The sequence below is a fragment of the Ranitomeya variabilis genome, chromosome 2 (assembly GCF_051348905.1).
Source record: "Ranitomeya variabilis isolate aRanVar5 chromosome 2, aRanVar5.hap1, whole genome shotgun sequence".
Taxonomy (NCBI): Eukaryota; Metazoa; Chordata; class Amphibia; order Anura; family Dendrobatidae; genus Ranitomeya; species Ranitomeya variabilis.
In genome coordinates this window covers 334917325-334930643 of record NC_135233.1, presented here as the reverse complement: position 1 = coordinate 334930643, position 13319 = coordinate 334917325, and the positions used below count along the sequence as shown (strand labels likewise).

At 52.9% G+C, this 13319-nt stretch overlaps 1 protein-coding gene across 2 annotated transcripts in view; it reads right to left on the bottom strand.

Annotated features, from left to right (window-relative positions):
- IL13RA1 (interleukin 13 receptor subunit alpha 1) overlaps positions 1-13319 on the bottom strand; it is a 246363-nt gene that overhangs the window by 76717 nt on the left and 156327 nt on the right. For both annotated transcript variants that reach the window (XM_077285355.1, XM_077285356.1), the window contains exons 6-7: positions 12604-12788; positions 7303-7448 (exon numbers count right to left, since the gene is read on the bottom strand). In XM_077285355.1, coding sequence (XP_077141470.1) covers positions 7303-7448; positions 12604-12788 — 331 coding nt within the window. The remainder of the gene's footprint in view (positions 1-7302; positions 7449-12603; positions 12789-13319) is intronic.

Below are 13319 nucleotides of genomic sequence, written 5' to 3'. Positions count from 1 at the left end.
GGATGAGGTATCCATTTTATTTTTGGTATCCTCGCCTCTGGGTTCCGGGTCAGTCCCCCCCCCAGAGGAAACAACGTCCTCCGGAGGACAGACTGCGCCGCCCCCCGAAAGCCCCCCAGGTGCCGCCCCCGGTCCCTCACCCCCGACCTCCGGCTCAGCAGAGTCCTCGAGGGCTTGGAACCGGTTGGAGAGGGCAATCAGAGGGGAGCCGGTGAGCCCTTCCGTTGGCACAACCACGGTCAGGGGAGGGGGCGAAGGACCAGAAGGCTTAGTAACCTTCCTTTTCTTCTTCCCCCCTTTTTTGGTACGATGTTTCTCACCCTGTTTTACTGTCGGCTGATCCGTGACCTCCTCATCCACACTTTCATACTGGGAGGAGTTGTCGGAGTCAGCCCTGTTATCCTCCCTCTCCATCCTCCTGATCTCCTCGCACACTTCCGCCTCCCCCGGGGCCTCAGTGACAACAGCCGATGCCTCAGAGGGGGGAGCAGACATTACCCCAGTTGCCTGAGGCTCTCCCTGCCCCCCACCCCCGCGGCGCCTTTCCTGCCTCCTTTGGTAGGCAGGATTCCGGGCTCTGTCTCTCTTCACCGACCCCTCAGCCCCTCCCCCGCCGCTACCACCTACCGCGGCAGAGGTCGAACCGCCAGAGGTTTCCCCCTCACGGCCTCCCCCCACCCGGCCAGCAGCAGAATTGGAGAAAGAGCGAGGGCAGCGGCTGTACGGGTGACCCAGATCACCACACAGGTTACACCGAATATCCTTACAGGATGCAGCGAGATGGCCTACCCCGCCACACAAGGCACATTTCTGCACCTTGCAGCTTGCGCTGAAGTGGCGGGGATCACCGCACCTGTGACAGACCTTCGGCTGCCCCTGATAGAAGATCAGGATCCGGTCCCTTCCAATGAACGCAGAGGAAGGGATGTGGGTGACCGTACCCCCTGAGACCTTCAACTTCATCATGAAGGTCCAGCCCCCTGACCAAATACCAAATTCGTCCAGATTTTTTTTTGGGACGTCCGTGACTTCCCCATAGCGGGAAAGCCACGTCAGAATGTCAACACCAGAGAGTGACTCGTTACATGTTACAACGGTCACCCTCTTCACGCCATTTTGGCGAGATACCGCTTGCACAGCGAAATCTCGCCAGCCGGGCTCCCCCTTCACCAGCTCGTAATTCGACCAAAAGAGCTCAAGCCCCTCTGGCCGCACGAAACTGATGTCAAAGAAGAGGGTGGCCGCAGGATGAATCAGGGCAAAGATATCAACTACCCCAAAGCCCATCTTCATGAGGAGCTCCACCACCCTGCTCCTGGGTGGGCAAGCTTCACTGCCCCTCCAGCGAAGACGGACTACATTCCTCCTCGCCACCCCCTGCCCGGCTGTCGGGAGGGACCATACAGTTTCCCCTTCCCTTTTATCTTGGAAGGCGGCCAGGCCATGTCTCTCCAGCCAGAAAGACAGGTCCACCTCTCTTCCCTCTACCATGATCGACCGCTCTCCGTTTTTTAGGGCTTCCAGAAAACGGCGCTGCAAAACGCCGTCCCCGGAACCCAGAGGCGAGGAAACCCCCCGATCCCCCCGTGAACCCCCTGGAGCCCCAGCCACCACCCTCGCAAAAGAAAGGGGGAGGGGAGCGACTGGGGGGGCAGATGGACCAGCCTCCCCCCCACCCCCCGCACCGCCATCTATACCACCAACATCCGTACCGCCATCCGCACCATTCACACCTTTCGCACTTGCAACACTTGTGACACCATTCATACCCTCCCCCACATCCCCAGCACACAACACACCATCCATACCGTCATTCATTTCCACATTCGCCACGGCCACATTTATCCCAGTATCATTTTTATTAACAATCAGATGTTTTTTTTTTTCCCTAACCTTCCTTCCTGCTGGGGGCTCCTGCTGCACACTTCCTGGTGCAGCACATACTGTCGTCCCCAGGGGTGCCGCTGCCCCTTTAAGGCCCGCAGAGCAGTGCTCAACAGTCACACCGCCCCGCCTGAGCCCAGGAGCAGCAGCATCCCCTGAGCGCTCTGCGGCAGCCGTTTTTTTAACTTTATTACTACTTGGAGCAGGGCCGGACTCTGCCACCGGACCCCGCTCCATACCGGGACCACAGTCAGGACTTTTATCTTCAGGCACCGGAGCCCCCGCACCACCAGATGACGGTAAGTGGGCAGGGGACTCCGGCACCCCTTTGCCGGCTTTAGCTGCCACTGTACTGTTGTTTTTTCGAGTGGGCGGAGCCACTCGCGGCGGACCCGCCGAGGCCACGCCCCCCCGCCGACCACAGCACCAGCAGGCGGGGCCGCAGCCGCACAGGCCACGCCCCCACCGCCGGCCGCGATCACAGCGGGGGGTCCCGCGACCACCGAGGCTGCGCCCCCCCCGCCGGCCGCAACCACAGCGGCGGGTGGGACAGCAGCCGAGGAGGGCACACCCCCCCCGCATGCCACAACCACAGCGGGTCGGGCAACACACGGGGAGGCCACGCCCCCCTCACGGACCGCAGGCACAGGCATGGAGGGGACAACTGGGGCCGCAGCTGGGGAAGCCACGCCCCCCGACGCCACCCACACCGGAGACCCCGGGGCTCGCCCAGGGCCCCCCGCGGTACCGACGCCAAGGGGCACGGCACCCGCACCAGCCGCCACCACCGCTGACCCCCTCAGCACAGGCCACTCCCCCTCGGCGTCCAGCGGCGGCGGGACCTCCGGCACAGACCCATCGCTGGATCTGCGCACAGGGGCACCCGACCTGGCCACGGACACCGCCAGGGGAGCGACCAGCACTTTGCATTGTGCCTTTACTTTAATCGCGCCCTTTCCTGGTCTCCGGGTCCCCAAAAAAGATCCAGCCTTTTGAGCGGATCCGCATGTGGGGGACCCGGACACCCCAGCTCTCGCCGCCGGAGATGCGGCCCCGGCTGCCCACACACCAGGTGCCGGGCCAGCCCCCCCTGCCACAGGGGACTTAGCCCGAGCACCACCACCATTAACCCCGGCACTGCCGGCACCGCACTCCATATCACTGCCCGAATCCGAGACACCACCACCAGGCATGGTGCCCCGATCCGGGCAGACCTTCCTCTCCCCGCTCCCTCGCTGCGGACCCACAACAGGGCCCGAGCCGGGGTGGGTAGCGGGTTCCGCACAACGGGACAGGGGAGCCCCAGGAAGGGGGGCGTAGACAAACTTCTCCACCACTGATGCTTTTGCCTTCTTACGCTTTTTCCCCCTCCCGGTTGCCTCATCCTCGCAGACCTCATCCCCAAACAACAGCTCGCCAAACCGTGCTGGGGACTCGATCTGCCGCACTTGCTGCAGGATGAGGCAGCCCCCCTGACTGCTAGTACCACCGCCATCCTCCCCCTCGCTCCCGCTTTCCTCCGAGTTACTGGAGTCCGACGGGAGGGTCACTTGCTCAGGGGCTATCCCGCTATACGATACCTGGGTGCTGTTATTCCCCAGGCCTTCAGGTGGATATGGCGCAGATGGACCGCCATCTTCCTCCTCTTCCTCCACCTGGTCGGGGTCTCCTGACCCCTCAGGAGACCCACCGGTCATGGCCCTAAACCGGTCGTCATTTCTTAGCTTCTCCTCAAAGGGGCCGCTTCCCGCCAGGATCTCCGCTCTACGGTCTTCCAGGGAGACTATAGACCCCCTCAGCCTCTTCACCGTGGCGGCGACCTCTGCTCTCCTTGAGGCAGGGAGCTTGCACTTAGCAGTTGCCCTGGCTCCCTTCAACTCCTCCCGGAGTATCCTCAGCTGTTTGGCGGCCTCCTCGTATTCGTGGACGTGCGCGCGTATTCGGGAGCCGTAGGTGGTAGTCGGCTCCCCTGCCGCCTTAGAGCCCCATATCTGGGGGCTCACCGCCGCACCTCCACTGGCCGCCTCTCCTCCTCCGGGAGGAGGAACCGCCACGGCCACAGCCTTAGGGGTCCCCGTCTTCTGGGGCCTGCGGCCCCCCGAGCTTTTGCCACTTTTTCCCATGGCTTTTTGGTCCTGGGACTGGCTAGATGGTACACGGGGCTTCTTGGTGATATGCAAGGCCTCCCACCCCCAGCCGGCTTGCACCGGGGGGTGGGAGCCAGGGGCTCAGCCCCGAAGCTCAGTCCCAGGAACAGTCCTTGCTTCCTGGGAAGGGGCAGGCAAAAAGTCCCAGATGAAAAATCTCCCTTCCCAGGAGCACACGGTCCACAGCCAAGCACACAGCTGACCCTCTGTTCAATAGCCACGCCTCTTCCTCTGGAGCCCGAACCGCTAAACTCACAGACTCCAGTGAGGTGTCATTTCGAAGCCAGCGTCCCCAAGAGGTGTGCTAAGTATTTTTCGCGTCGATCGGATTTGTAGTTTTGGCGCAATTTGCGTTTGAAAATGTTTTTTCCCCTCATTGTAATACATTTCAATAGGGAAATTTTCCCATAGGTTATAATGGCCAGGTTTCTGAGGCAATTTGAAATGTACCTGCCACCTGGCTGATTAGCTCATTGATATGCTCAGTCAGGCCCAGTTACTATGCCAACGCCTGCGAACTGTACATGACCCTAGCAGGACAGTTTTGGCAGATAATATCAGCTCTTAAAGTGATAGCACAGCACAATTTCAAAGCACTATCTATAGTCTTATTATAATTATTGCCCCGCTCACCAAATCGGACCCAGCCCGCCAAATCGGACCCAGAGTGGCGCCGCCCGCCAAATCGGACCCAGAGTGGCGCCGCCCGCCAAATCGGACCCAGAGTGGCGCCGCCCACCAAATCGGACCCAGAGTGGCGCCGCCCGCCAAATCGGACCCAGAGTGGCGCCGCCCGCCAAATCGGACCCAGAGTGGCGCCGCCCGCCAAATCGGACCCAGAGTGGCGCCGTTCGGCCAAATCGGACCCAGAGTGGCGCCGCCCGCCAAATCGAACCCAGAGTGGCGCCGCCCGCCAAATCGGACCCAGAGTGGCGCCGCCCGCCAAATCGGACCCAGAGTGGCGCCGCCCGCCAAATCGGACCCAGAGTGGCGCCGCCCGCCAAATCGGACCCAGAGTGGCGCCGCCCGCCAAATCGGACCCAGAGTGGCGCCGCCCGCCAAATCGGACCCAGAGTGGCACCGCCCGCCAAATCGGACCCAGAGTGGCGCCGCCCGCCAAATCGGACCCAGAGTGGCGCCGCCCGCCAAATCGGACCCAGAGTGGCGCCGCCCGCCAAATCGGACCCAGAGTGGCGCCGCCCGCCAAATCGGACCCAGAGTGGCGCCGCCCGCCAAATCGGACCCAGAGTGGCGCCGCCCGCCAAATCGGACCCAGAGTGGCGCCGTTCGGCCAAATCGGACCCAGAGTGGCGCCGCCCGCCAAATCGAACCCAGAGTGGCGCCGCCCGCCAAATCGGACCCAGAGTGGCGCCGCCCGCCAAATCGGACCCAGAGTGGCGCCGCCCGCCAAATCGGACCCAGAGTGGCGCCGCCCGCCAAATCGGACCCAGAGTGGCGCCGCCCGCCAAATCGGACCCAGAGTGGCGCCGCCCACCAAATCGGACCCAGAGTGGCGCCGCCCGCCAAATCGGACCCGGAGTGGCGCCACCCGCCAAATCGGACCCGGAGTGGCGCCGCCCGCCAAATCGGACCCAGAGTGGCGCCGCCCGCCAAATCGGACCCGGAGTGGCGCCGCCCGCCAAATCGGACCCAGAGTGGCGCAGCCCGCCAAATCGGACCCGGAGTGGCGCCGCCCGCCAAATCGGACCCGGAGTGGCGCCGCCCGCCAAATCGGACCCGGAGTGGCGCCGCCTGCCAAATCGGACCCGGTGTGGCGCCGCCCGCCAAATCGGACCCAGTGTGGCTACAACTACCAAAACAGCGCCTGAGGGGCACCCAAGTGTGAAAGTCTTGCTGGGGCAACCCGGGCACCATTCCAAAGCACTATCTGTAGTTCCTTCAGGAAATACCCATCTAGTTAAGATTGTAAATATGTACATATGTCTGAACCTGTTAAACTAAAAAACCTGGCGGCGGTTCCTCCTTATTCTCTGTAAAACAACTGAGGAGCGAGGGGGGGCCACCCCTTTTATCTCTCTGTAGGTTTCCTGTTCCTAGGGGCGGATCCCCTCTCTCAGTGGGTGCTGTCGTGGGCTCTATAAAAGAGCATTACCGGTGAGTAATCCGATATTTTTTGAGCAGTGTATTATACCTGCTGTACTGAGACAATTTTAATTGGCTCTGCAGTGAGATCAGGGCTGCCACTACATCTCACACAAGAGTTACCAGCCTGTTCTGGACTACTCCTATGTGAGATATAATGAGCCCCTGCTCTGATCTTACAGCAAAGCGAGTACATGTTGAGTACAGCAGACATAAGTGTGATTACTGACAAATCTCCGGAAATGCAGTGTGGGGGAAGGGTATTACAGCAAAGGTTACCTCGCTATGAGAGGAAGAGAGCAGATAGAAGGATTTGTAATTCAACACAGCTAGCCTCAGCTGCACTGCCCCTCCCCCACACTGACTAATGCGGACGTTAGAGCAGTATCATTACATAGTTATTTTAACCTTATATTTGCAGGTAAATGTTTTTCGAAGTGACAGATTCCCTTTAAAAAAGTATGTTAAAACACCAGTGTACACCTCTTACAATTCCAATGTATACCTATCCAGGGCATCCTTCCATGGGAGGTATATATTGGCAGTCCTCTTACAGAGAATCTGTCATCAGGCTTTTGCTATTAAATCTGAGAGCAACATGCCGTAGGTGAAGAGACCCTGATTACAGTGATGTGTCACTTACTGGGCTGTGTTTTTCTGTTTCAATACAACTAGTGTTTTATTAGCAGAAGATTATCACTATGCCTGTGTGCCTCATAGTCCATCCATGCCCATAGCATCGATTAGCAGCTTTCTATCAATATACAGTGTACACAGAAAGTTGCCAATCAGTGGTGTGTGTGGGTGGAGTTATACACAGCTCAGCATTCTGAGCTCTGCTAGATCTGCAATAGAGAAAACTGTTTAATTCTAAGTGACACATCACTGGAATCAGGGTATCTGGCCCTACATCATACTACTCTCAGATTATACATTAAAACCATGCTGATGGATTTCATTGAATGTAAACCTAGAATAGAAGTCATAAAACAGGATTATGTGAATATGGCCTGACATTGTAAGCGCTCACTGATGCCTCCATAGTGCTTATCAGTAGTTCAGTAGAAATCAGGGAGCAAATGGAGGGGGAATAGTAAATTCAATATCAAACCATATGCCTGAGTCTAATTACCTAAATTCCACAGTTTTCATGACATTAATGTTTTACCTTTAATGGCTGACCCCATGCACCAGAGGAGAACAAAAGAACTTCAGATACCAGCCAACTTTGATAATAGGACTCTGTCCAGTTTATACACACTTGATTGTTTCTTGCTTCAGATACATAGATTATATTGGGACTTCTGAGCTTTACTGTCATGAAAAAAAGGCAACATTAGTATGAGCATTCTGAACAGACTGCACTAACCGAACATTCCAAACACAATTGTGATGGGTTACCTTACCAGCTGCACATCTCAACCATTCATTATTGGTCTATGAGTTTTCTATTAAACAACTTCAAATATACAATAGGTCACTCCAATAATGAGAATGAGATCTGGGAGAGTTTCCTGGTACATGCCCCTTCTGACTGTTTGTGACATCTGGAAGAATGATTGTCGAGAAGAAAAGGTGACCACTGCCATGGGTCCAGCCTCATGACGCCAGTAAAGGATCCTGAGACCATTCATGTGTGGGTTTTGCTTTCATCTGAGGAAGTGGGCTCACTTTTTGCCTAAGAACACTGCCATAAATTAAGAACGGGATCTAAACCTCCTCCAAGAACAACTTCTCCCAACAATCCAGGAGTAATTTGGTGATGAACAATGCTTTTCTGGCATGACGGAGACCACATCACAAGGCAAAAAGTGATATCTAAGGGGCCCAGTTACTAAAACATTGACATTTTAGGTTCATGCCCTAGAAAACTCACTAGTAGGGATGGGTGAATCCGAACTGTAAAGTCACCGCACGAACACTGCCGGAAAAAGCCAAAGACTGCCAAGTGCAGTGAATACAGCCGGAAGGTAATGAGCGGCCCCGGAAGCAGATGCGGCTGGGAGACAGCGGGATGGGAGGACGCGTCCCTGGACAGGTAAGTATAATTATAATGTCTATTAGGCTAGGTTCCCATTGCGTTAATGGGATAGCGCTAACGGACAGCGTTGCACGGCGAAATTAACGCCGTGCACCGCGTCCGTTAGCGCTCCCATTGCCGGCAATGTTAGAGCGCATTGCTAGCGCGTGTCATTTTCGGCACGCGCTAGCGATGTGCCGGTCTTTTGTAGCGCGCCTCGGACGCTGCTTGCAGCATCCGCGGCGCGCCAGAGGTCCGTTCCCCGCTCTCGCAGATCGGGGATCTGCGAGAGCGGGGACGTTAACGCGACCCCTGAACGCGGCCCCGAAAAAGACATTGCGTTAGCGCAATCCGCTAGCGCTCGCGCTAAACGGATTGCACTAACGCAATCTGAACCTAGCCTTATTAATTGTATGTTTTCTTTTACAGCCCCATCCCATATCTGTGAAGTCCAAGCTCGGGGTTCGGACGCAAGTTCGCCTCATCTCCGGCCCTGAACTCGAACTTTACAGAAAAACTCGGCCGAACCCACCGATCCCGATCATCAGGGGGGGGTTCGCCCATCACTGCTCACTAGATCTCAACCACCATTTGGTCAATTCTTAAAAAATAAGTGGACAAACAAAATACACAGAAATTGTGATAAACTCCGAGCACTGATGAGACTAGAATGGGTCATCAGGCAGGATTTGGCACAGCTGCCAGGGAGAATTGATGACAGCTTGAAAAATAAGGGTAAATATTGAGTCTTTGCATAAACTTAATGTGTTTGTCAATAAAAGTTGAAAAACTTATGAAATGCTGATAATTAAGGGTATGTGCACACGATGCAGATTTAGTGCAGAATTTTCTGCACAAAATCTGCACAAAATCTGCATCTTCTGGCAGAAAACGCAGCTGACAATGCCTGCGTTTTTTATGCGTTTTTAGTGCGTTTTTGTGCGGTTTTTGCAGTGCAGTTTTGGTGCAGTTTTTTAGTGCGTTTTTTGTGCGTTTTTTTATGCTGATTTGTCAGCTTTTTTTAAAGCTAAATAAAGAGATGAAGTTTAAAAAAACAAAAATTACGTGATAAGGGGTTAACGCCACCTTGACACTGTATGGCTACGTTCACATTTGCGTTGCATCGGGTGCAGGTTCGGCGACGCATAGCGACGCATGCGTCATGCGCCCCTCTATTTAACATGGGGGCGCATGGACATGCGTTGTCTTGCGTTTTGTGACGCATGCGTCATTTTTGGCACAAGCGTCAGGGCGCAGAGGACGCTACATGTTGCATTTTTTTGCATCCAAAATCAAGCCAAAAATGGACGCATGCGTCACAAAACAATGCGTTTTTGCATGCGTCGTGCGTCGCGTCGCCGACGCAACGCCCAACAACGCAAATGTGAACGTAGCCTTAGGCTACGTTCACATTTGTGTTGTTGGGCGCAGCGACGCGACGCAACCAGCAACGCATGTACACAACGCAGCGTTTTGCGATGCATGCGTTGTCATAAGATCCTACAGATCGGCAATTTCGGCGCAGGGAAAACGCTACAAATAGCGTCCCCTGCGCCCTGTCTTGTGCGTCTATATGACGCATGCGTCGTAAAACGCAGTACAACGCATACTGGCGCGTGTCCATGCGCCCCCCATGTTAAAGATAGGGGCGCATGAAGCATGCGTCGGTATGCGTCGCCGACGCTGCGCCCAACAACACAAATGTGAACGTAGCCTAAGGTGACGTTAACCCCAGTTAATAATGGAGAGGCGTCTATAAAGACGCCTATCCATTATTAACCCCTCAAAAAAAATTGGCGTAGGCTCCCGCCCAATTTTCATGTCCAGAAAGGGAAAGCCAGCGACTGCAGGCTGCTAATTTGTAGCCAGGGAAAGGGTTAATCTTCCCAGGCTATGAATATCAGCCCACAGCTGTCTGCGTGGCCTTACTGGCTATTAAAATAGGAGGACCTCAGAAAAAAAATTACATGGGGTCCCCCTATATTTTATAGCCAGAAAAGGCTACGCAGACAGCTGCGGGCTGATATTCATAGCCTAGAGAGGGGCCATGGATATTGGCCCCCCCCGGCTACAACTACCAGCCTGCAGCCGCCCCAGAAATGGCGCATCTCTAAGATCTGGCGCTTAGCCTCTCTCTTCCCACTCCCGTGTAGCGGTGGGATATGGGGTAATAAGGGGTTAACGTCACCTTGACATTGTAAGGTGACGTTAACCCCAGTTAATAATGGAGAGGTGTCTGTAAGACGCCTATCCATTATTAACCCCAAATTACTGAACACAAAAAAAAGACACAGGAAAAAGTATTTTAATATTCTAAATTTTACCATACTTACAAATCCCTTGATGATCTGTAGTCTTTTCCGACGTAGTCCATTAATATTGAGTGTCCCACGACGATCTGCCATGGAGAACAGCCACACCAGGAGATGTGACTGCTCTCCATGGCTGCCAAAACACACTGACAGGAGCAAAAGCTCCTGCAGTGTGCCTGCGTATGCGCGCGAGTTTACCGGAGTTCAATGAACTCCCGGACTCTCACTTTACGGCACTGCTGCGTGAGAGATTTCACGGCAGTTCAATTGCCGTAAAGTGAGCTCCCGGAGTTCATTTAACTCCAGGAAACGAACGGGCAGCTCCGATACACTGCAGGAGCAATTAACTCCTGCAGTGTATCACCGGAGGACGTCGTGGGACAACCTATATTATGGATTACGATGGAAAAGATTTTTTTTTTTTTTATTTTGGGACAAGGATGATCGTGGATGGTGGCCTTCGGGAACGTATGTGGTGAGTATGTACTACATGTTATATGTTGTATGTAATGTATGTTTTATGTGTGTTAGTGTTTTTAACCCATTGTAGTCAGTCGCCTGACGATGGGACAACTCTCCCATCATCACATTTCGATGGGAGAAGTAGTCCCACCCGACGAATGACTACAATGAGTCACTACTGACACACAGACACAGACACACAGACACTATACATACCATACGCCTCACATCGATCCCCATCCGACAGTACGACTCCGCCCACACACTTCCTCCACATCACTGACGTCACTTCCGTCTGCTGCGGTTTTGACACCCAAATCCGCATAAAAACTGCAGATGTAAAAACCATGCGGATTTGACCCACAAAATGGGAGTCAATGGGTGCAGAAACGCTGCAGTTCTGCACAAAAGAAGTGACATGCACTTCTTTGAAATCTGCAGCGTTTCTGCACGGATTTTTCTGCACCATGTGCACAGCTTTTTTTTTTTCACATTGATTTACATTGTTATGTAAATCACAGTGCAGTTCTGCAGCGTTTTTGCTGCAGAAAAAAACGCTGCAGAACTGCACTAAATCTGCATCGTGTGCACATAATTGTACTGCAGTAACCACAGAAAGATCCAACTGAAAGATCTTAAAACATTGAAGTAGCATAAAACAAAATATGTCAGTCTCAAAACTTTTAGGCCATGTTCACACTTTGCGGGTGACCTCTGTGGGTTCTTCCGCAGCGGATTTGATAAATCTGCAGGGCAAAACCGCTGCGGTTATCCCTGCAGATTTATCGCGGTTTGTTTTGCGGTTTCCGCTGCGGGTTTACTCCTATACTATTGATGCTGCAAATGCAGCATCAATAGTAATGTTAAAAATAATAAAACATGGTTATATACTCACCCTCTGACGTACCGATCTCCTCGGCGCTGCACGCGGCGCTCCGGTTCCAAAGATGCTGTGCGAGAAGGACCTTCGTGACGTCACGGTCATGTGACCGCGACGTCACGATCATGTGACCACGACGTCATCTCAGGCCCTGCTCGCACATCAACCCTGCAACCGGACGGCCGCGTGCAGCGCTGAGAGGTGAGTATATCATTATTTTTTATTTTAATTCTTTTTTTTTTACACAAATATGGTTCCCAGGGTCTCCTCTCCTCCACTCCGGGAACCATCTGCACATGATCCACTTACTTCCTGCAACGTGGGCACAGCCCCATGCGGGAAGTTAGCGGATCAATGCATTCCTATGGGTGCAGAATCGCAGCGATTCTGCACAAAGAAGTGACATGCTGCGGAATGTAAACCGCTGCGTTTCTGCGCGTTTTTTCCCGCAGCATGTGCACAGCGGATTGCTGTTTCCATAGGGTTTACATGTAACTGTAAACGCAATGGAAACTGCTGCGGACCCGCAGAATCAAAATCTCCGCGGATCCGCGGTAAAACCCGCAAAGTGTGAACATGGCCTTAGTCACCACTGTACATCATGGGACAATATGTTTTTGATGGTTCAGTAAATTTTTTAGGAGATTTGGGTATTGCAGATGCAAAATTCTTCTTCATTATGACTGTCAGGGGGTGCTTTGTAACAATCCAGGAGACTGTTACGATGGCTGATTTTGCGATTCATCTGCTTACCACAAACACATTCTTTTGCTATCTACTTGGAGTTACACTTACCTATAGAGTTGGCTTCTGTGTGATACAAGAACGGTTTTATACTGTATGATGTATCCGTTACCACAAACATTAGCCCTTTCTGGTCTTCAATAGTGTACTCATATTTGAAATTGCATCCTAAATACAATCCATCATGGGGGAAATAATCCTTACATTCAGTTCCGATGTGTAATAAATCTTGAAATCTATAATACAATTAGAAGAAACTTTGAGATGTTACCTTAAAGAAGACAGGTCATCAGGTCGATAGTGGCCAGTATTTTGCTCTTGTTTTATTCCTGCTGTTTACCTGAGTAGTCCATTTTTTTTTAGGTTTTTTTATATATATTTTAAATCTGCCACACGGTACCAGATATATACGCCTTTCTATTTGGTGCAATTTAGCAATAAATATAAATAAATATATTTTGCCCCATTAAAAATAAAACAATGAAAAAAACACATATTTGGTATTGCTGCATTCGTAAAAGCCCGATCTATCAAAATATAAAATAAATAAATCCAATGTCCTATTGACAATGTCCTAACGAGAGAAGAAATCGAAACTACCAGAATTATGGGTTTTTTTGTCGGCCACAACATTGCAAAAAATGCAATTAGAGGCGATCAAAACATCGTATCCACCCCAAAATGATATAAGTAAAAATGTCAGCTAAGGGTACAAAGAATAAGCACTCACACAGTCTAATATCCAGAAAAATGAAAACGTTACATTT